The sequence below is a fragment of the Salvelinus sp. IW2-2015 genome, linkage group LG10 (genome assembly GCF_002910315.2).
Source record: "Salvelinus sp. IW2-2015 linkage group LG10, ASM291031v2, whole genome shotgun sequence".
Classification (NCBI taxonomy): Eukaryota; Metazoa; Chordata; class Actinopteri; order Salmoniformes; family Salmonidae; genus Salvelinus; species Salvelinus sp. IW2-2015.
Genome location: NC_036850.1, coordinates 21,233,223 through 21,258,307, shown reverse-complemented (window position 1 = coordinate 21,258,307; position 25,085 = coordinate 21,233,223). Strand labels below are relative to the sequence as shown.

Here is a 25,085-nt window from a genome sequence, read left to right as displayed (position 1 = left end):
TTTTTCTTTGTCCACCATTTTTTCTCTCCACCAGTAGCTATCACCAATTCGGCCAAATAAAGATATTGATAGCCACTAACCAAGAAAAAACCCCCCACCCACACTACATCAGACCAGATATGAGGCAGTCTTGATAACACATTACTTTATCGCTAATATGGACTCAGATCTTCTGGTACGACCACAATGTGCATAAATTTCACGAGAGAGAGAAATCATCCAGCTTCACCCCATCTGACCCCCCACCATCAACCAACACTCGACCTCAGAATAACTCAGAGAGCCGTGTTCCTACCAACTTTGCCCTCATCACTCAAGAGTTTCATAAAATACGACCAAAGCACCTAACGCAACTGGAAACGACGCAGATCCGTTGTGGACATTCCAGCACAATAATTTCCGATTTTCTCCTAAGCGCGTTTCTTACAGCCGTGCGAAAACACCATAATCGTTGATACCCCTTAAGCATACCCCACTGTGCACATGACTCCGTTACCGGCCCGGGCCCGCCCCCCCTCTAGCCCCCGGCCCGACCTGATTCCCCCCCCGCTCCCGACGCCGCCCGCCTCCCCCCGCACCACCCAACCCCGCCCCCCCAGCATCCGAATTCAACAGGCACCCCACGGGAGGCCGGATACCAGTTATGATCCAACCCCCGTCCAAATAATATGATTAATTTTTTTCACCAATAACCTTTCTCAGAATTCTTCCGATGAACACGTCCTGTAACCATCTTACTTAACCTAACTACATAACATATCACGAGTCCTTCGTTCGAACTGCTGGCATATTTTAGCCAAAAAATCAACGTCGGATTATCACCCACATGAGAACTCAGCGCTAGCAAAACTCCCGCAGCCTGAAGAATGCCCCTCCTTTTCCGGGCAGCCGTTCTTTTGGAGCTAGTCGATCTTAGTCTAACAATCGATTAACTCTCATAAACTTCGGACGTAAAAAATTTACAGGGGACCTCTGACAGGCAATCGACAAGACAAATTACATCTCTTCAATCCCTGACACCCCCATCAGCCTCGCCCCTCTACACTCTCTAACAACTGTACCTCCCCTCCTAATCACTCCACACTAGTGGCAAATACCACCGGTCCGCCAAGGCGGACAAGCTACCAACAAATGGCGATATATGCGTTTAAAAATGTTCAACAGAACAGCGATTTATCATCATAAATAGTTCTTACTGTGAGCTGGTTCTTCCATCAGAAATTCTGGGGCATGTATCCTTTCTCCGGTCTAATCGTCTTTTGGTCGAAAGATGTCTTTGTCCCGTCGAAATGGCCATTAAGCGGTTTCGTATGTACAGGAAACGTGCCAGCTCATGGAAGGGTGTCACAAATAAATGCCTCAAAATCGCACTAAAACGGATATAAATTGCTATAAAACGGTTTAAAATTAACTACCTTATGATGTTTTTAACACCTATAAAAAGTAAAAACTGACCGGCGATATATTACTGGTACCAAGGTTCGGAAAAGAGGTGGTCCAACGTCTTCTTGCTCGGCGCGAGGGGGTCAAAGGAAAGCTACTTCCGGCTTTGGTGTTTTTTATAACAGGCCTGATTGCGCAATCGACTCCATTCAAATTGTCACCTAACGATTACTGACATCTAAGAGGATAGGTGTATGGCAGATGTTTGTATCGCTCATAGCATTCACAGGGGACATTAAAACTGACCTGGGACAGAGGCCAAGATTTTGAAATTCACTCCTGTAGGAAAAGGTGTAGATAGACCTTCTGTTTCATAGCTCAGGAGACATAATTCTCCAAGGTTATAGAAACTAGAGAGTGTTTTTCTATCCTATATAGGCAATAATATGGCATATTGTACGTAGCAAGCAATTGACTTACTAGGCAGCTTTTAATTTGGCAATGTCAAAAATAAAAGTGCTAACAGCACCGCCCCTATTGACAAAAGGTTTTAAACTGATTCATTTAACTGGTAACATTATACAGGAGGTCTATTTGATGCGGGCACCAAGGAAAATATTCAGATTATAACAGTTATAATTTTCGCTAATATATACTTTCAGATATATTTTAATATCGATCAACTTAGCTTCTAATTAATTAATTGATTATTTTCCTCAGTTAGTCTCAAATCCAAAGTTCGTAAATTGTTGGTTAATCTGCACTGAACCCAGTCTTCACTATGAGTCATCCTACATCAAATTGTCTTAAATATAATTATTTTACTAACTAAGGTACTCTTCACACGAAATACATAACAACACAAACAATATATGGTTAAAAGAAATTATAGGGATTTGCCCCTAGTGGGCTAAACTGCCCGGGTCGGAGGCGGTTGTGTAGGCACAGGCGGTATGATTATAATCAATTGGGAAATGCTATCCTTTGGTACAGTGAACGCTCACTCATTCGGCTGGAAGCAATTGCAATCACATATACTCCGTGGGGAGAACAAGTTATTGGATACACTGCCGATTTTGCAGGTTTTCTACTTACAAAGCCATGTAGAGTCTGTAATTTTATTATCATAGGTACACTTCACTTGAAGACGGAATCTTAAAAACAAAAATCCAGAAAATCACATGGTAATGGATTTTTAGTAATTAATTTGCATTTTATTGGCATGACATAAGTATTTTGCATACATCAGAAAAGCAGAACTTAAATTTCGGTACACGAACCTTTGTTTGCATTAACAGAGATCATACGTTTCCTGTAGTTCTTTGACTAGGTTTGGCACCACCTGCGCAGGGATTTTGGCACCCTCCTACCGAGGATCTTCTCCAGACCTTCAGGTTTCGGGCCTGTCGCTGGGCAAATACGACCTTTCAGCTCCTTCCAAAGATTTCTATTGGGGTTCAGGTCTGGAGATGGCTAGGCCACTCCAGGACCTTGAGATGCTTCTTACGGAGGCTACACCTCATTAGTTGCGCGATGGCTGTGGTGTTTCGTGTCGTTGTCATGCTGGAAAGACCCAGCCACGAGCCCATCTTCAATGCTCTATCTGAGGAAGGAGGTTGTTGGCCAGATCTCCGCGATAACTGGCCCATCCATCCCCCTCAATACGGGTGCAGTCGTCCTGTCCCTTTGCAGAAAGCATCTTCCCAAATTGTAATGATGTTCCACCTCCATGCTTCACGGTTGGATGGTGGTTCTTGGGGTTGTACTCATTTACTTCTTCTTCTCCAAACACGGCGAGTGGAGTTAGACCAAAAAGCTTATTTTTGTCTCATCAGACCAACATGACGCTTCCCTTCCTCCTCTGGATCATCCAGATGGTGGGCATTGGCAAACCTTAGAGGCCTGGACAGCCCTGGCTTAAGCAGGGGGAACCTTGCGTGCGCTGCAGGATTTTAATCCATGACGGGCGTAGTGTGTTAGCTAATGGTTTTCTTTGAGACTGTGGTCCCCAACTTTTAACATAACCCTCAAATCTCCTTTCAAATAAAGCAAGGTTCATAATGACTCAAATGAGCACTAGGTGCTAAACATAGGCAACAAATGTGAGTGGAAGATTAGTCAACACAAGACTGGAGAGGATGACAATTTGCGTTTCAACAATTTGATTTCCAAGAATAAATGTTTCCAGTGAAACACTGATCCACAGGAATAGGGGAGTTAGCTGGTGGTAAACCTTATAGTGGACCTGGCTCGTCTGGGTGGATTCTGTAAAAACACCCTAGGGGTGTTCAAGTACTATGATCAGTGACTGAACCAGGTAAGATTCCAGGTAATTTTCAAGACATATTTCCCAGAAACTTTCCAGGTAATTTACGAGGAATTTTTCTAATTGCCACAAATTAACTGCCAGATATCATACATTTAGTTCAAATAAACACATTTCTGAAGTGGGAATTGCATTGAATCAAATTATTAATTTACAATGATTTGCCGCCCATAAGGGCAGGGTGCTGCTAGTAACTATTTGCTGTAGTGGAATTAAGAAAAGTCAACCCAAGCATCCTGGCACTCTCCTGCTAATGGCTTGGAGTGAAGATTGTCACTCTGAAATGGTACTGAAATGGCACTGTCGGTAGTCACTTTAAAAAAGGAAATCACTGCTGCCAAAAGTATTGATCATGTTCAAGCAGCGGTCATTTTAAAGTGTTTATAACATTCTCACATTTATACACCTCATCCATCAAATAGTGAGTAGGGAGATGTTGATGTTTTACAAAAGGAACTGCCTGAATGTTAATTACTGATCCAGAATGAGCACAGACAACACAGGCAAATGATGACCCAGGATAAACAAAGTCAGTCAACGATCCTAGGGCTGGTTTCACGGACACAGATTAAGCCTAGTCCTGGACTGAGAATCTACAATGAACATGCCTTTTAGTCAAAGGCTAAATACGGATCCAGGAAACTGGCCCTCAGTGTGCTACATTATGTACTGTACCCTACAGTAGCGTTGCAGCTGTAGAGACCGCAGAGCAGGACAGTGCTGGTCTGGGCATTAATCAGCAGCAGTCTGTCTGATGGCAGATAGTTACCAAGGCAGCCACTGTGCCCAGCCCCAGACTCTCCTCAGGAAGATGCAAGGTTATTTACGCTAGCTCCGAAGGTCCCCCTGCCTTCGACAAAGCATGTTTATCTTGTCYAAGTCTCCAGAGCTAGCCCCCAGAGTGGGCATCCTGGCTCGCCTCGGCCTCTCACAGGGATATTAACAAGACGGAAACAAGCAGAACCGGCTTTGGGTGGAAAATCCATCTCCTGGCCTACCATCTGTGGAAGAGGGAGGAATTGGCACATGGTGTTTGTGCCAACAGTAGAGTGCCCTGGGGGCACCCCAGAGGACGGATGGATCGACATGGTTTAACTCAACGATGAAAGTGTTGTTTAAAGCAAAGACAGCATTAAAGAAGAAGTTCACTTTATTTTAACTATATCTCTATTTTGTATGTAAATGGTATGTTATAGAAGAGTCCAGACACTTTTTTTGTGATTTTAGTTGGTTTTGAGAAACTTACCCCAACCAGCAACACACTTCCTCATGATCATTCTCCAGTGCCAGGGCTTAGCTAAAACATGAACAAAAGCTATATAAAACACCAAAATACATCCTGTTAGAAATTGCAACGCTTTCAGTATAGTGATGCGGGTCTTTAGATGTTGTAAACATGAAATTGTGTCATTCTGAACTTTATCTGCAATGTTATATTCCATTTTGTGCGACTCGGGCCATACTTTTCCGTGTCTATGTACACATWGAAATATYACAGCTGGATAGGGGAAACCGCTCGAGTTGCACAAAATGGAATATAACATTGTTTTATCTAAGCCCTGGCACTGCAAAACGAGTATGGGGAAGTGTATTGCTGGTTAGGGTAGATTTWAAAAAAGGTCTGTACTCTTCTATAACATTTACATCCAAAATACAGATTTGGTTCAAATAAAGTGAACTTCGTCTTTGAGTTAAGTTTTGTTTTGTGAAGTTCAAGACTTTATTATCCACCTCAGGCTTTTCCTTTGTGTGCATGTGTGTGTGTGAACATGCGTGTCTCTGTGAACATGCATGTACTGTGTGTGTACATTTTGTGCCATGTACATTGTGACAGGTGCGCATTATGGTGAACACAACCACAGGATGGCTGACCCATGTGTGTCTCAGTGGAACTATTCAAACAGCAGCAATAGGATGGATTCAGAGTGATATTAGTCTCTCTGCCTTCGCCAGAACAGCAACAGCTTTATTCATTACAAGAATGCAGTGGGAGGTTTAATGTAATAATTATTTGCCTCCTCGTCTGCATTAGGCATAACTAATCAGACAAACATCGCCTCAAATAGCTTTCTTTTCAGTGTAAGAAACTCTGAGTTTGCTAGTAAATGTTTTAACAAGTTTGCAAGCAGGTCGGGACTGCATTTTGTTCATATGTTCAAACCAAGAGGACTGGCTCGGATCAGTGTTTTGGATTAGCCCTTTGATGTAGATGATAGGGTTTATAGAGAGAACTTTAGTCTTATGATAAAACATGAGCATGGGCAATCACTCAAACAACACTAATGACTGTTGTACCCACCCTATTAGCTATGATTGTGTTTGTTTCTTCACAAACATACTTGTTGGTTCTCATCAATTATGAATAATCTGTGTGATTCTCTGTTGCCACTGTGAGGGGAGACAGATATGGAGTTTCTCCCCATCGCTTTGGATACCGTTCATTCTGTTAATATAGAGCGGCTAGAGATGCAAAGCTGTTTGATCTGTCTCCTGGTATGATGATTAGAGGAACGCATGAGGACTTCTTAAAACAGCAGGTCTGGAAGAGGACAGAAGTGTTTGATCTGTCTCCTGGTATGATGAATTAGAGGAACGCTGAGGACTTCTTAAAAACAGCAGGTCTGGAAGAGGACAGAAGTGTTTGATTCTGTCTCCTGGTATGATTTTGAACGCACGTGAGGACTTCTTAAAACAGGCAGGTCTGGAAGAGGGACGAAGTTTTTTCTGTCTCCTTGGTATGATGATTAGAGGAACGCCATGAGGCACTTCTTACTTGCACACTATCAGCAGGCCACGGAAGATGACAGAAGTGTTTGATCTGTCTCCTGGTATGATGATTAGAGGAACGCATGAGGACTTCTTAAAACAGCAGGACTGGAAGATGACAGAAGTGTTTGAACTGCTGTTTGGACAACCATTTTGAGCTGACCAGCATTCGACTGATCTCTGATGATTTTTTTGTTTGAAATGTCCGAACCCCGGCCAACTTTAGTTTGTGGTAAAAGTATTCTAGACACATTTTATTCTGATAAAAATACTGTTCGTTGACGCTAGTGAGGTTTGAGGCCAAATAAGGACCAGGCTATCGCACTGAAGGAGGCAGGTGTAGGCCTGATATTACAGTAGTACAGTCAGAATTTAAAATTGTGATTTTAAAAAATATATATAGTAAATATAAAACGATAACATTTGTGTGCCATTTTGGGGTACAAATCATTCTTCTCAAACCACCCACTTATGTCTATCCTTTCTTCCACTGCATCTCCTTGAAAGCTTCTGGTGCTGTGATCATCTGGAGACGCCACCCACTCAGCAGCATCTATTTCCTGTTTCTCTCTCACTGGCAGCTTTTTCTGTTTTAATTAAACCTTCATCTGGGTGGCTGAAGAGTGTAAAAAATCTGAGTTATGATAGCAGCGCCGCTCGCCACCCCACTATCTGCCTAATTGACTGCACCGCGTCTCCACGAACGACGCCTCCCCTGGTTTGCTTTGGGAGGAGAGACTGAGCTTTCTGCCTTTCTTATCTCTYTTTTTTTCCCTTTATCTCACTTTTTCCTCTCCCTCTCTCCTACTGTAGCTGGAGGCTGCTGGCTTTTTGTTGAACTCTCCATTTTGCTCTTATATGTCTAACAAACTAACACTGCTCTCTGCTGATATTTTTATCAAGCTGGAGAGCGAGGAAATCCAACAGCTCAGGTTTACAGTAGGATGTACAGGTAACTGCCTAAATAATGGAAACACTGACAAAAGTGTGCAAATAGGGCGGGCCACCACGAGCCTCCAGAACAGCTTCAATGCGCCTTGGCATAGATTCTACAAGTGTCTGGAACTCTATTGGAAAGATGTGCCACCATTCTTCCATGAGAAATTCCTTAATTTGGTGTTTTGTTGGTGTTGGAAAACGCTGTCTCAGGCACCGCTCTATTGGGTTWAGTTCTGGTGACTGATACAGGTGTAGGATACACCTGATACAGGTGTATGCTACTTTGAGACCCCTCTTTTAAAAATCACTGAGATCTAGCCATGGTAGCCAAAATACTGGGCATACTTATACATGACCCTAAGTATGATGGGATGTTCATGCTTAATTAAATACAACTCAAGAACCTGCTTTCAATATACGTTATATCCCTAATTTCCTGAAGTGTTTCATTTATTTTGGCAGTTACATTACCTGTAGTTGTTGGCTCAGGTTTAGTTACTGCCGAGACAACAGATTACCTGCTGTGAAAACGTTTACTCTTCTGTTTACATCAACTTGAATTTCAGCGAGTTGATTGGTGAATAATCACTCTTTYAGTCTCACAAGATAAAAACATGAATATAGATGGAGATTTTCAAGGTGGGAGATGTATGTTTTCATCTCCTTTCTGAGAACATCTTCTTCTGCTCTGTATGTAAAGGGGTAAAGAGGATAATGTCCTACCAATAGGTTAATTGCTAAATCTGTAGTTTTGTGTGATCCTCACATCAGTGCTTTTCTGTTGCAGCCTGTTCCAGCACTACTGCTACTCYMRTGGGGGAATGCGTCACACCTCCTACACCTGTATCTGTGGAACGTAAGGCACTTCCCCCCCTCACTTCACAAAATTTATGGTGAACATAATCTATAATTCATGAAATTCATCTTCTTTTACCACTTCAATGGGCCATTGACAATGGTAATAGCTATGACCACTATTCCGTTTTGAAGTCGCCTCAGCTATCTTTACAAAGCGACATCCCAGCTAGTGTGTTTTATGTCTTTCTCCATTTTGTTTACTACAAGTTACAGCATTGCTTTCTTCTAGGACATCCTTCAAGCCACTGTAACAGTCCCAAGCCCTCAGGTTTTCAGTTCAAAGCTCTACAGTTCAACTGTATCATCAGAACATGCAGCTGGCAGTAGAGATAACATTTAGGATTCAGGGGAACTGGCACTGTATGCAGGGACCGGGGTGTCTTGACATTTTGGAGCCCAAGCTTTACTGTACTGTTTGTGCCACTGGCAGATCCAGTTCCTCTCTGCTGGTCCAGGACTGCTACTGCTGGTGGTGAACAACATCAGTCTATTTTGGATTAAATGTTTTTAAGTAAATATGATGATTACAGTTTGGCCTGTAAACTGTTGTTATAATGAGCTTCTCTTTTTCTTAATTTAAGAAAAAAGTATGAGGGTGATTTTGCACAAATGTGGTTCTATTTTTTTACTTGACTCGCAYGTCCACTATCTTGATGATAAATGTTTTTATATATTCAACAGAGGACACAAATCAGTTCTGTACTATGGTCATCTAGGAGCTCCCAATGACAAGTCTATAGTGGATGATACATGGTGAATCAGCAATCACTGTATATACTGTACCTCAGTTGATCCAGCCAGGGGTACTAGGACCACTGGGGGTACTTGGCCTATCCACTTGAGAAGACTCATGAGACCATAGGCCTAATGGTAAATTGCACATGAGGGGGTACATCAAGGGTACTCCTGGCAGAGCAAAATTCAGTTGGTGGTACAGTGACAGAAAAAGGTTCCGAACCACTGCACCTTACTGTTACATTTTGCTCCTATTTTCTCCTCCTTTGTTTTATACCACAAGGCAATCAAAATATTCTGGGGTTTTCATGTAGTTTAGCTACATTTGGTATCAAGAAATATTCTTAGAGATCCATTGTTTCTCAGTTTTAGATTGACAGTACAGTACTGTATCCAAAGAGAGTTACACCTCCCCCTGCTGTCCATACTATAGTTGTGTCTTACTGTTGTTTTTCCCCTGTTATTTTAGGAAACATGATGGATGCAGTGCTGTCCCTGATGTGATCTGACCCTGGATTCAGTCATCATATAGCCTAGCCCTAGAGTGTGATTGAAGCTGTAAGATGTTTCATTATATATTTAATATGAGCTATTATTACATAAACAGTATAGGTTTTATGTGGCAAAGTGGCAGCTTTAATACCAGTTGAATGATAGGGCAACATTTAGATTTTTGCCAAAATAGATATACCCAAACAKAATTATTTTACATGAGATGGCTGTAAACAATAACATMGTTTTAGAAAGGTCTGGAACTCACCTTTATGGTAAAATAGTTATAAATGGCTGAGGTGTACTCACTTTTGAGAACATAAGCTCAAGTACAAATATTGTGAAAATATGAAAATGTGATTTTATACTGAACAAAAATATAAACGCAACATGTAAAATGTTGGTCCAATGTTTCATGAGCTGAAATAAAATATCCCAGAAATGTTCAATACGCACAAAAAGCTTATTTCTCTCAAATATTGTACACAAATGTGTTAACATCTTGGTCAGTGAGCATTTCTCCTTTGCCAAGATATTCCATCCACCTGACAGGTGTGGCATATGCATTGGGAGAAAAGGCCACTCTAAAATGTGTAGTTCTGTCACACAACACACATTCCTGCCCACCAGAACTGTTGCCAGAGAATTGAATGTTAATTCCTCTATCATAAGCTACCTCCAACGTAGTTTTAGAGAATTTGGCAGTACGTCCAACCTGCCTCACAACCACAGACCACGTGTAACCACACCAGCCCAGGACCTCCACATCCGGCTTCTTCACCTGCGGGATCGTCTGAGACCAATCACCCAGACAGCTGATGAAACTGTGGGTTTGCACATCTGAAGGATTTCTGCACAAACTGTCAGAAACCGTCTCAGGGAAGCTCMTCTGTGTGCTAGCCGTCCTCACCAGGGTCTTGACCTGACTGCAGTTCGGCGTCATAACCTACTTCAGTGGTTAAATGCTCACCTTCGATGGCCACTGGCATGATGGAGAAGTGTGCTTTTCACGGATGAATCATCGTTTCAACTGTACCGGGCAGATGGCAGACAGCGTGTATGGCGTTGTGAGGGTGAGCGGTTTGCTGATGTCAACATTGTGAACAGTGTCCCATCGTGGTGKTGGGGTTATGGCATGGGCAGGCATAAGCTATGGACATCGAACACAATTGCATTTTATCAATGGCTATTTGAATGCACAGAAATACCTTGAGGAGATCCTGAGGCCCATTGTCGCGCCATCACCTCATGTTTCAGCATGATAATGCACAGCCCCATGTCGCAAGGATCTGTACACAATTCCTGGAAGCTGAAAATGTCCCAGTTCTTCCATGGCCTGCATACCCACCAGACATGTCACCCATTGAGCATGTTTGGGATGCTCTGGATCAACGTGTACGACAGCGTGTTCCAGTTCCCGACAATATCCAGCAACTTCGCACAACCACTGAAGAGGAGTGGGACAACATTCCACAGGCCACAATCAACAGCCTGATCAACTCTATGTGAAGGAGATGTGTCGCGCTGCATGAGGCAAATGGTGGTCACACCAGATACTGATTGGTTTTCTTAACCACTCCCCTACCTTTTTTTTAAGGTATCTGTGACCAACAGATACATATCTGTATTCCCAGTCATGTGAAATCCATATATTAGAGCCTAAMGAATTTATTTAAATTGACTGATTTCCTTATATGAACAGTAGCTCTGTAAAATCTCTGCAATTGTTGGATGTTGCATTTATTTTTGTTCAGTGTATATGGTTTTATTTTTTTCTGATTCAACAAAGTGGGGCAATAGGACTTGAAATGACTGAAATGCTTTCTAAATATAGTACCAATCAAATAATTTTTCATCTCAACATGAAAAAATACGAAATAATTTAATATAATTTAAAGAAGATCGCTTTCTCTTGATTACAGAATTTAATATAATTAAAGAAGATCACTTTCTCTTGGTCACACTTTGTGCTTAAAGCTGACGTTGTAATGAGTATGCACACATTTGAATGGTGTCTCTGTGCAGCTCAGTGGACATTTAGGAGAAGATTTCCTATGACCGAAACGACTTACTATAAGATTTCACATTTCTTATAGCTGTAAAATAAATAGCATCATACTTAGTGACAGTACCATATTGGCACTATTTTATATAACTGTCGACAGAGAATTTTCTCCTAAATTCAAACACCATTCAAATGTGTGCATACTCATGATAATTTCAGCTTTAAGCACAAAGTGATTTCGTCCTTCTGTGACCAAGAGAAAGTGATGTTTAAATTCTATTAAAATATTTCATATTTTTTCATGTTGAGAGCTCTAAATTGCTGAGAAAATCACAGCAAGATGAAACCACAATGGCTGGACTCGCAAGACTGTCACCGCTCATTTGTCGTCTCTCAAGCTGGGCTCACTCGCTCAGAGGAACAGATAATCAATTCTTTGTCTGGATAGGCCAGAAAATGTGACAGGTCACTCCCTATGCAAATGTCGGTCTGAAACCTGACACTTCAAGTCAGCTCKGCTTAGAGAGTGGAATCGGAGAGCAGACAGATGGGGATTTTTGGCATTATTTGTCAGTCAGAACTGGTCCAGAACCGCTGAAAGACTAAACATCTATGAGGCTATTAAAAAGATGATGGTGTTTGAAAGGGGAACTCTTGGACAGCCTCTTTAACATACCCACTGGATTCTTCATGAACGTTTGTCTTAGAGGTTGAAAGTTGAGCAGGTTTTAAATATTGATACACAGAAGATGGATCCTTTAGTCTTGTAGCCCTGAGTGGCTCTCCCATGGGTTTATTCATAAACATAGCACAGCTTGACTGTATTTGAACCTGAGGCAGGCTGCCGTGTGCATAGGGATACTGATGGAGATTTAAAGTGGCTGTGTGGAGCGCCCATGGTGACACAACATGAGCACCTTTGAAAGGCAAACCGCCTCCGCTCAAAACTTTTATTCATTCTGATGTGCATGCTGGGAACAATTTATTATCTGTTTGACATGGGTGGAGAAAGCACTCTGAGGCTTTGCTGAAGTCATCACGGACCATCATGGCTCTCATTAAACACATGCATACTTACAAATATGTCTAAATCAAGTGTCAGCTCCTTTCATCCATATATGCTTGTGAGCAAATCAAATGGGCTATGCCTTTAATAGTGAATACTAGATCCAGTCCACAGTACACAAGTCTTGTGTTTCAGAAGTCAAGTGGACAGAGATGCACCGTCTGGCTGACCGGGTTCACCTAGAGGAGCTGGTGAAGATTGGGATCCTGCGTGGGAGTGTGGAGGACATGCTGCAGGTCCACATGGGCTCTGTCTTCATGTCCCACGGCCTGGGACACCTGCTGGGCATCGACGTGCACGACGTGGGCGGATATCCAGATGTCAGTACTTCCTGAACCATCCAGGGTGAGACACTGGTTTCGGTCCAAACACTTAAAAGACACACCCTCGTCCACTTACCCTCGCATTATGCCCTTGGGGGATTCCCCGTCGCCATCTTGGAGGGCTGTCCAAATGATTAGCAAGGGAAGTTTACAACGTAAACCCCTCAGCCCTCGTTTTTAGATAGGCGTTTGCAAGTGTACAATTATGTTCACTCCAGGGCCTGAAACAACCCATAAATCAAGTCGGTGAAAACTTTAAAAAAATATCAATGGAGAAGTCAACATACAATTGTAAGTAAAAACGAATGCAAATACGTTAGAAATTGTGCTACTAATGCACATGACGGCACAAACACGTCTCAGTAAATATGTTTTTGTCTGGTTATCTTTTTGAAATTGTAGAAAGAAAAAAAAATCCTTCTTCAGAAGTTCCAGCTAGGCTAATTCATTTGCTAGCTATCATACAGTAGGCGTATATTAATAATTATATATTTAATATAAGTAGACATGCACTCATAATTGACTGTAGCGCATATAAAGCACCCACAACCTACCCGTGGCTGAAAACACAATCATCACGGGATGAACGAGTGATGAATTTCCGGCCAAGGGTGGTCTATTTAAAAATCATCCCTCCCTCCCTCGCCCCTTGCCTTGCAAGTGTATACTCGTCAGACGTCATGATACGCCATCAGAAGTGTCCACTTAATTAGAGGGCTGAGGGGATAGGGTGTGTCTTTTAAGTGTTTGGACCGCAAAAACGGATTAATTAGAGTCTCAATTAAAGGTGCAGTCTGTCATTTCTCTGTACTCTGTAGCATCCAGGCAGAGTACAAAGCACAAGCAACTCATTGATATGTGAATTATATTTCTAAGTTATAGCAGTAGTTCTAATGGTGTATGTCTGTTGTTGGCTAATGGTGTATGTCTGTTGTTGTCTAATGGTGTATGTCTGTTGTTGTCTAATGGTGTATGTCTGGTGTTGTCTAATGGTGTATGTCTGGTCTTGGTCAGGATGTGGAGCGGGGTCCTTGTCAGGGAAATAACATATGCATTTACACTGGCTAGGAAGTATATGCTGTATCGAGTACAGTACTGATCTGTATCTTCTGATATTGATTTAGCGGTGGAAAGTACAACTTTACTGCCTGTACTTATCTACCTAGTACACATTAACATGGGTTATTAGATTATAATTACACTGTAATAAGGTCTCAAATGGGTTACATTCATCTGTGCAGTTGAGACAAATTCACCCCACTGCCTTCCTAATCCAAGTGGGCATATCAGTAATAGTCAATATTGTTAGGGCTGGGATGCATTTTCAATATATGACAGACAGGCAGCCCAATTCAGATATTTTTGCCACTAATGGGTATTTTGCCAATCAGATCAGATCTTTTGACAAAAGATCAGAATTGGGCTGCCCGTGTAAATGCAGCCTCAGTCACACAGTGTCTGCAAATGCTTTCTTGAACCTTGAACTAAGTGTTGAAATAATTGCTGCTTCTGATAAAAGAAAGGCCATAAAAAGTTACATAACTTGTGTGGGATGGGCACTAGAACAGTCTTCTGTAGAAGTTCTCAGTGAGAAAATATATCAAGAATATTCACTGAAGAGTGACAATGAAATTGAGAATGAAATAACACGTCAAAAGTTGGTTCATAATAAAAACTAAAAGCTGAACAGTATATATATCCAACACAAACATATATTGTGTGATGTTTACTGATAAAAAAAAAAAGTGGATTTGAAACTGAAACAACTCCCTGGGGGGTTTCTGAAAGACAGTTATAAAGACCTTGCAATGCAATACAATCCTAACATATATTTCAAGTTAGTGGATCAAATAAATGGCCATACTATTTCAAGCATCATTCAGGTTCGCCGCTTGATATCACATAATGCCGACATACATTTTGAAACATTTTGATCAGCACTCACTCGCTTTAGCCAAAATCAGCTGATCGGCTTCACAAGCGAAGACAAGTGTCACATGACACTTCCAGTCTTAAGCAACATGGCTGCACGACAGGAGTGAGTATATATTCTGTTCTGTATTATTTCTATGGTTTATCTTTGTGTTAAACGTACTTGGCCACTGATTCTGAATTGAACAAATTATAATGCATAAATTGTTAGCTCGCTAGCTATCTGCATAAACCTGATCATCTAAGCTAACTCTCGTTAACGGGGCTAGCTGTCAAACATAAGAAAAGAGCGGCGTACTTTTTGCAGGCTGGCAGTCAGGCATCAATCAGCAACTTTGCCAGGTAACTAACTAACTAAGCATGTCTAACTTGAAATTTATTCGCAAAATAGGGAAAAAATGGGTGGTTTCAGCTCCAGTTTGTGGATAATATTAGCTAGTCTCTCTACAGATGGGTTGTTTCTGAAATAATTGCCATGGACCTCACGATACGATATTATCACGATACTTACAGTAGCTAGGTGCCGATACGATATGTACTGAGATTCTATATGTATCACGATTTATCACAATTCGATGTTAAATAAATATTGCTCACTATATGTCTGCGGCAGAGGGACAGGAGAGAGGCATAATAATAATAAACTCATTTTGATTAGTCAAGTGCTGAAAACATGTTGCCTCACCATTTAAAAGTAAGATTGAAGACAAACTAACATTACAGAAAAAATACCGAAGTTTTTCGCAGATACATCCAACATTAACTACATTGCATAAAAAAGATAGAATCGATACTTGCAGTCATAGAATTGATATATTGTCAAAAATAGTATCGCAATACTCTACTGCAGTGGTCACCAACCTTTTCTGAGTCAAGATCACTTTTGCAGTCAAAAAACAAGCTGAGGTCTACCACTCAGATTATTTTAATAACATGTAAAGCCTTTTCAACATGAATAAAAACAGTTCTGTAGGAATGAAGTTTGTGCAGTAGGCCAAAAATATTATCACAGCATATTGGCTATATGTGCTTGGCCTGCCAATATTGTTCTTCTAAGACCATATTATATTTAAAAACTCGAGCTTTGATAACAAAATAGATCAGTTGTACCACTTGCGAGGCACAGCTGAGCATAAATTGAAGTAATTCACTTTTTATTTTACTGGACTGATGGTACCTGCATCTGATGGTCAGTCTCAGGGGAGAGAGGGAGAGAGCAGCAGAGGGTTCACCTCTCACTGTCCCTGCTCTCTCCATTCGTCCGGTGAAACTGGCCAGAGAGAGGATGCCGTCCTACCACTGATGGCAAAACTYGAGTCACACCACATTACTTTTGCCTCATTCACAAATTCATGTTCCTATGACTAGAGAATGTGAAATATTCCTCAATATTAAAATAGACATTACGAGATGCTAATAATAAAAACGCAGGCCTATCGATACACTTGGCTACTAATTAATTGCAGCTGTGGCGCGAGAGGAAGTAGGGAGAAGCGTGTTTTGTAAAAGGTGTAAAAGGTTTTTCTGTATTCTTTGACAGTTTATCTCTGGTCATGGTTTTAAGTTATGAAATCTCACGTAGGCTAGTATCACACTTTGCTGTGGGGTCGTGGAAGCCTTACTAGGCATGGTAATCAAATGTTTAGCTATCTAATTGGCCAGCGCACTTGATTTAACGACAGCTCTTCTGGTCCGCCGGGTACGTGGAGTTTGAAATGGTTCAGAACAGTTTGCCTACCTGGCATGCAGGGCTTCTGATATAGAGGTGATATGATGCATTATACTCTATCCTCCTATCATAGCTCTTGTTTAAATATACTACATCTCTAAAACAGAAAGTGCACATTGAAACCCACTCACATGATCACAGAAGTGTTTAGACATCTTATTGTTGAGTTGACAATCTGAGGCAGGTTGGTGATCAACAACTMTGTTTAGTGACCTTTGATCATGTAAATCTGTCTTTGTTGTTACTAAATCACACTGGTAAGGGAGCACTCTCCAGAGATCAAGTGTTATCTTTACCACACACTGGGGATCATTGAAACCAGATCCATTTTGGGCAATACTGTTCTACAGTTCCATCCATCTGAGTTTGTGCAAAATCATATTTTTTKGTTGAGTGTAAAACTCTTGAGTCCTAAAAATGGTCAACGTCTATGTCCTCACCACTTCTGCTAAAGTTTCACAAAAAATTGAACTTTCATAACTGTGTGCAGTATAATGATAAATAACGATTTGTTTTTTACATTTTATATTTACTAAAGGGTTTGTAAGTATTTTTGTCGATTATTGTTTTAGAAAGAATCAGCCGAACTGAAACAAAGGCAGGCAATTGTGTTAGCTAACTGAAAATAGAAAACTACTAGACAGTAATGTACAACATATTAACCCATTTCCCAATGCTGTCTTTCTGTAGACCTGTGTATTGGCTGGGTAAAGACACCCTGAGAGTGTCAGCAGCCCTGTTTGCTGAGAACCGGCAGCGACTGTGCCAAGGCCTGAAGGCCAAGGATGGGGTGGCCCCCAAGTCTGTAGTCGTGCTGCAGGGAGGGGAGCAGAAGCAGAGATACTGCACCGATACAGACATGCTCTTCAGACAGGTACATGTTTAATAACAGTCAATTACAGATATGCCATTTAGAAGACTCATTTATCCTAAAGCGATGTGCATACATTTTCATATTGATGACCCCAGCGGGAATTGAATCCACAATCCTAGCKTTGCTGTACCAGCTGAGCCACATAGGATCACGCATTAATGAGATGGATGGAGGTGTGACTGAGCAGACCCTGGCTGACTCTTTTGACTCATGTGGTTCTTTTTTGTAGGAGTCCTTCTTCCATTGGGCTTTTGGAGTGACTGAAGCCGACTGCTACGGWGCCATCGACGTGGACACTGGAAAATCCATCCTCTTTGTCCCCAAGCTGCCTGAGAGCTATGCAACCTGGATGGGAGAGTGAGTCAGTGACTGTAACTCAAACTATATGTGAATGTGATCAGCCTCAGGAGACAGCCTACCACTTTCAGCATCATGGATTCACAAGAATACTCCTTAGGCCTTCTCATTAAAACCGATTGTGTCATTGTCTGTTGACAGGATCCATCCGCGGGAATACTTCAAGGAGAAATACGCCGTCGATGAGGTGCAATACACCTGTAATGTAAGTTAGTGTGTCATGTTTGAATGCACATACTGTACACCTTACCCATCTTTGTAGTGTTGTAGCTTAGCTTGTGATCTTGTAGCTTCACTCATGTCCCTCTATTTGATAGTGTCAGTTCTCTCTGATCCCTCAACACTTCTGCCTTTCTGTCTGAACTCTTACAGATTGCTGATGTCTTTTCCAAGATGAAGCTTGGAGCTCTTCTCACTTTGGTATGTCCTTAATATATCATGTTGATGCTATGATAGTGGTTTACAGTAGGAATTCATTAGATAAAGTATAATTTTAAGAGACTTGAAAGTGGGCCTGGTAATTATATTATGTTTCTTCCAGCGTGGACAGAACACAGATAGTGGGAGTATCTGCCGCGAAGCCTCCTTTGAAGGAATCAGTCAGTACGTTTAATTGGCATCAATTGATATCCATTTGAATCAAACTGGTATTTCTAATTTATTTGGTTGAATGTTTTACCTTGATAAATATGATCTTGTGTCTTATATTTCAGATTCCAGGTGAACAACACTCTTCTGCATCCAGTCATTGTGGAATGGTAAGTACTGTATGATACTATATCCAGCTCGTAACCATTGGTTGCTGCTGCTTTTCTGTTATGTGGAACTATTTTTGTAAAACCTTATTAGTCTGTGGCTGTTTCACAGAGTCATCTGAGGTGTTGACTGCATCTATAATGTGTAGAGATTTTTTTATATATTTTTTTATTTCACCTTTATTTAACCAGGTAGGCCAGTTGAGAACAAGTTCTCATTTACAACTGCGACCTGGCAGAATCATTAAGACATAAAGGGTGGTAGAAACCATGACCAAGAATAGAATCAGAAAAACACCTCACTAACAATATGGTAAGAAGCTGATTTTCCTGAAAGATCAAGAGGAGAGTGTAAGGCTCCTCCGGCAGTGAGGAATGGATGAGTAATACAGGTATTATTTCTGCATTCATTATGAGATACCAAATATAAAGCACACACATACATACATACATACATACACACATACACACATACACACATACACACATACACACATACACACATACACACATACACACATACACACATACACACATAAACACAGAGCTTTAGCTTTCATCATCATTCTTTTGTTTATGGCTGGGTGCTATAAGCCAGTGTTTGTGCATGATAGAATTAAGCAAAAAGGCCAGAGGGGGTGCGGTATATGACCAATATACCACAGCTAAGGGCTGTTCTTATGCACAACGCAATGTGGAGTGCCTGAATACAGCCCTTAGCCGTGGTATATTGGCCATATACCACAAACCCTGAGGTGCCTTATTGCTATTATAAGCTGGTTACCAACGTTATTGCAGTAAAAAGTTATGTTTTGTCATACCTGTGGTATACGGCCTGATATACCACGGCTTTCAGCCAATCAGCATTCAGGGCTCAAACCACCCAGTTTATAATATAGAAATATACACCTGGCTAAGAGGCCCTTGACTCCTTGTTCCTTCTCTTCCTGCAGCCGGCTGACTAAGACTGACATGGAGCTGGAGGTCCTGCGATACACTAACCGGATTTCCAGTGAAGCCCATAAAGAGGTAAAATCCTGCAGGACAGACAGACATACCTGCCACAGGGGGAGAAGGAGCTCCAGATTCTGACTCATCTCATTTGATCTGTGCATTTTGGATTTTAGGGGACCAAAATGTATTGGGACAAATTCACTTATGTGTATTAAAGTAGTCAAGTTGAGTATTTGGTCCCATATTCAAAGCACGCAATAACTACATCAAGCTTGTGACTCTTCAAACGTGTTGGATGCACTTGCTGTTTGTTTTGGTTGAGTTTCAGGTTATTTTGTGCCCAATATAAGTTAATGGTAAATAACGTATTGTGTCATTTTGGAGTCACTTATTGTAAGTAAGAATAGAATATGTTTCTAAACACTTCTACATTAATGTGGATGCTACCATGATTATGAGTAGTCCTGAATGAATCGTAAATAAAGATGAGTGAGAAAGTTGGACGCACAAATATCATACCTCCCAAAAAATGCTAGCCTCCGCTGTTATTGTAATGTTGAGAGGTTAGCATGTCTTGGGTGTATGATATGTGTGTGTCTGTAACTTTCTTCCACATCATTATTCACAATTCATTCAGGATTATCCGTAGTCATGGTAGCATCCACATGAATGTAGAAGTGTTTAGAAACATATTCTATTCTTATTTACAATAAAAGTGACTCCAAAATGACACTACTTTATTTACCATTCCTTTATATTGGGCACCACATAATCTGAAACACAACCAAAACAAACAGCAAATGCATCCAACAAGTTTCTAGAGACACAAGCTTCATGTAATCATTGCGTGCTAGGAATATGGGACCAAATACTGAACTTTTGACTTCTTTAATACACATGTACAGTTAATAAGTTAATTTGTCCCCTAAAATGGGGGGACTATGTACAAAAAGTGCTGTAATTTCTAAACGGTTCACCTGATATGGATGGAAATGCCCTCAAATTAAAGCCGGGAGTCTGCACTTTAACCAAAGTGCTGGAGTACAGAGCCAAAACAACCAAAAATGTGTCAATGTCCCAATACTTTTGGAGCTCGCCATGTTGTTATATCATGAGTAATATATGAATATAATAAAAGCTAAAAGAATACATCTCAGAGTCATCATTTCCCACTTGCAACCTTGTATATAACAGGCACAGCCAGCCTGAAGTGCTGTTGTCTTTCTCCTCAGATCATGAAGCATGTGAGACCTGGACAGAAAGAATATGAAATGGAGAGGTGAGTGGAGCTTTTTATCATAAAGGGTATGCCAGCTATATTGAACTGTTTGTACCGTATAAAAGTATATTGTATGACGAAAGGCTATGTGGTGTACTATGTCCCGTCTGACCATAAAGGTGATGGTAAAACAGTACGTTCCTTATCTATCAAGGTGTGTTCCTCTGGATAAACTACATTCACAGCACGTCTGATCTGATCACTACTGAAGTCATAAGTATTCACTTAGTGTTTTCAAAACAAATTCACTTAGTGTTTTCAAGTAGTCAAAAGTGTAGTATTTGGTCCCTTATTCCTTGCATGCAATGACTACATCAAGCTTGTGACTAAAATCATGTTGGATGCATTTATTATAAGTAAGAATAGAAGATGTTTCTAAACACTTCTATATTCATGTGTTATCATGAATCATGAATGAATCGTGAAAAATGAAAAGGTTAGAGGCACAAAGATCACTCACCCCACCCCCCCCCAAAAAAATGCTATCCTCCCCTGTTATTGGTAATGGTGAGAGGTTAGCATGTTTTTTTTTGTAGCCTCTGAATGGCATCTCACTGATTATTCATGAATCATTCATGATTTTTCTTAATCATGGCATTATCATGATTTATTTAGAAGTGTTCAGAAATATCTTATCTACTCACTGTGAATGATGACTAATCATTTTATTTCTGTTACTATTGGGCAAAACATAATCCAAAACACACTACAAATGCATCCAATGAATTTGTGGCGTCACAAGTTTGATGTAGTCGTTGCATGCAAGGAATATGGGACCAAATACTACACTTTTGACTACTTTGATACACTGTAAGCGCATTTGTCCAAATACTAATAATGACTTCACATGGGGGGGAGAATACATTAAGTGCTTTCATTTCTAAATGGTTAAACAGATACATTTTGCATGAAAATACCCTCAAATAAAAGGTGACGTTCTTTACTGTCACCTCATGTGAAACATTTGATCTCAAACCTAAAATGCTGGAGTATAGAGCCAAATGGAAAAAATGGCATCACTGTCCAAATACATATGGAGGGGAGTGTATTTTACGATGTAGCAACAGCCACCCACTGAGCTGAATCAATTTCCTGTTTCTAGCTGGCAGCTTTTTGTGTTTTTAATTAAACCTTCATCTGGGAGGCTGAAGAATGTAAATAATCTGAGCTACTATAGCAGCGCCCCTCGCCAGCTCACTATCTGACTAATTGACTGCAGCAAGAACGTGCAGCAGAGAATATGTAATCACTGACTCAAGTCTCCAGTGAATAGACCAATAACCAAGTGAAGATGAGTCCAAATGCTTTTATTATACTATCCTCCAGTTAAGTATCARGCGATGGAGATCTTCAAKKTGGGAGGTTTAGATGACTCCCTTGTATTCTAGGCTAACCAATATCAAAAAGGAGGTTAACCATTGATTACACTTCCTCCTATATTGTCATTGTTAGAGCTGTGGAGCTTCTTGTGTACGGTCGCTCATGTCAGTGCTTTTCTGTTGCAGCCTGTTCCAGCACTACTGCTACTCTCATGGGGGAATGCGTCACACCTCCTACACCTGTATCTGTGGAACGTAAGGCACTTCCCTTTGCTACACAGAAATGGGTTAATTTAATGGAGAACATATCTGAAATATGTGACGATCATCTCAGTGTTACATTTTGATGTACAGAAATGAGGTGCTATTGTTCTATTTGACGTGTGTTGAGTGCCTCTATAATGACCTACTCGTATGCTTAAATCTTCAACAGTGGAAACAACGGCTCAGTCCTGCACTACGGCCATGCAGGAGCTCCCAATGACAATACCATCGATGACGGAGACATGTGGTAAGTCGGCGATCATTTCACATGATGTGAAGTTATTCCACTCCTCAATTGTCCTTTTTGGGTTGTTTKYTTGGTTTTATTAKATTCTGTGTTCATTTTGTCTTGGATTTGTATATCAAAAACACTTGCAGTGATCTGTTGTTTTGTTTAATGGAATACTGAATACTCAGAGCTACACCTCCCCTGCTGTCATTAGTATAGTAGGGTGTTGTTTTGTTCTCCCTGTCAGCTGGATCCACTGAGTGGCTCTCCCATGGGTTTACTCATAGATGGAGCACAGCTTGGACTGGGTTTGAACATAAGTCAGGCTACTGTGTGCATAGTGCTACTGATGGAGATTTAAAGTGGCTGTGTGGAGCGCCCATGGTGACATAACATGAGCACCTTTGAAAGGCAAAACTTGTATTCATTCTGATGTACATGCTGTGAACAATTTCTCTGATTTATGTTTGGAAATAATGATGCCGGAATGGCTGTAGAGCCCTCTGGGTGAGCAGTAACACTGATCTAACTGTGACGTGTGGTTTTTCCTTGCAGTCTGTTTGATATGGGGGGAGAATACTACTGCTACTCCTCTGACATCACCTGCTCCTTCCCAGCCAATGGAAAGTTCACTCCAGACCAGAAGGCCATCTATGAGGCTGTGCTCAAGTCATCACGGGCTGTCATGGCTGCCATTAAACCAGGTATGATCCTACTGTCCACAGGCAGGATTGAGGAAGCATTCACTGAACATACAGTACATACTTAGCTTGGGCACAAGGAAGGATTATACATTTAATATATTAATTTCTATGGTTTGACTAATATTGAGTTGTTGAAGTCTGAAGACTACCACAGAACATGCCATATCCTCACCACCAGTCATTATCACCTGCATATTAGGCTGCTTTGAAACTTTTAACCTAAGATTTAAAAACCTGACTGAAGGTGGTCTTGTGTTTCAGAGGTCAAGTGGACAGAGATGCACCGTCTGGCTGACCGGGTTCACCTAGAGGAGCTGGTGAAGATTGGGATCCTGCGTGGTAGTGTGGAGGACATGCTGCAGGTCCACATGGGCTCTGTCTTCATGCCCCACGGCCTGGGACACCTGCTGGGCATCGACGTGCACGACGTGGGCGGATACCCAGATGTCAGTACCAGAGAGATAGATACAGTATTCTATTCATCAATGATCAGTGCTACAGAAAGTTCTAAATACACTTCCAAAAAGACATGTCTCTATCCTAGACAAAGCTAACGTCCGTGTCATGCTGCTTGTTCTTGGTTACACAGGGTATTGAGCGCGTCAACGAGCCCGGTCTGAAGAGCTTGAGGATGGGCCGTCTGGTGCAGGAGCGCATGGTCCTGACTGTGGAGCCTGGTATCTACTTCATCAACCACCTGCTGGACCAGGCCTTGGCCAACCCAGCCCAGAGCTGCTTCATCAACAATGAAGTGCTGACCCGCTTCCGCAGCTTTGGAGGGGTACGTTTACCTATCCACAGACAGTTTATACTCATTAGTTTATGTGCTGGTGTTACTGTCAACGTTAACCACCCAAAGCTTGCACATAGAGACCCCTTTGTCTCAATCTACTCCATGGCAGCAAATAATATACACATTATGCTGTTCTGTTAAGTCTTCTGCTATAACTGCTCCCCCCTGACAATTATCTACTGTTTATTATTAACCTTGGCTCTGACCCTCATGTGTCTTACTGGATGTTTYCCCCTCCTCTCTCCAGGTCCGTATTGAGGACGACATTGCGGTGACTGCCAGCGGAATGGAGCTGCTCACCTGTGTCCCTCGTACAGTGGAGGAGATTGAGGCTTTCATGGCCGACTGTGGAAAATCCTTCTAAATAACGTCGCTCATATCCAAGCTGATCTAACCAAATGGTATTTTCACTCCTAAATGTGGAGAGAATATCTGTTTTCTGATGTAAGAGATGCAGTTTCTCTAATGATATCTTGCCTATCTACATTATGCCATATATAATCAGTAATGGATGCATTAGATGCACAACTTTTCAATCTTGAAAGGTGTCTGTTTAATCTCAGTGAATGCAGTATCAGTAGCCTAACACTAGTACACAAATGCAGGTTAAACTGCCTATACTATTTGAAGCTCTTCGTGATAAAGATGATTATTGTGAAAATTAAGAGAAATGCAGTGAATTAAACTGCTTTGGCCATCTTGCCACGTAAAAACAGTGTTGACGGTTGACAATATTTCAGTGCCTGGTTAATTGCTTTGACTGTGCGTAATAGATACTTTATTTTCTTGGACGTTTATACAATTCTCATAAAATACAGTGCAATTTAAGTAAATAAACCCCTTAATTTGCAGTTTTGCGTTCTGTGACATTTGTAGATGCCAGGGAACATAAAGTGTCATGGAACAGTGGGTTGGTTTACTACAACCTTGTAGTAATACTTCCRGTCTTCACTAGATGGGGTCCTTAAGTCATTCTGAAGTTCATGTAGCTCTGGTAAGAAGA

The 25,085-nt window shown here is 41.3% G+C and overlaps 1 protein-coding gene across 1 annotated transcript; it reads left to right on the top strand.

The window, feature by feature from the left end:
- Positions 1–14,832: 14,832 nt before the first annotated feature.
- On the top strand, positions 14,833–24,933 carry LOC111969524 (xaa-Pro dipeptidase). Its single transcript, XM_023995704.1, has 15 exons — positions 14,833–14,931; positions 17,245–17,428; positions 17,658–17,785; positions 17,927–17,990; positions 18,158–18,205; positions 18,327–18,388; positions 18,499–18,543; positions 19,494–19,569; positions 20,727–20,773; positions 22,279–22,347; positions 22,526–22,603; positions 23,141–23,289; positions 23,551–23,735; positions 23,879–24,070; positions 24,330–24,933. The coding sequence occupies exons 1-15, from the start codon at positions 14,891–14,893 to the stop codon at positions 24,444–24,446; spliced, it is 1,485 nt and encodes a 494-aa protein (XP_023851472.1). The 5' UTR covers positions 14,833–14,890; the 3' UTR covers positions 24,447–24,933.
- Positions 24,934–25,085: the final 152 nt, after the last annotated feature.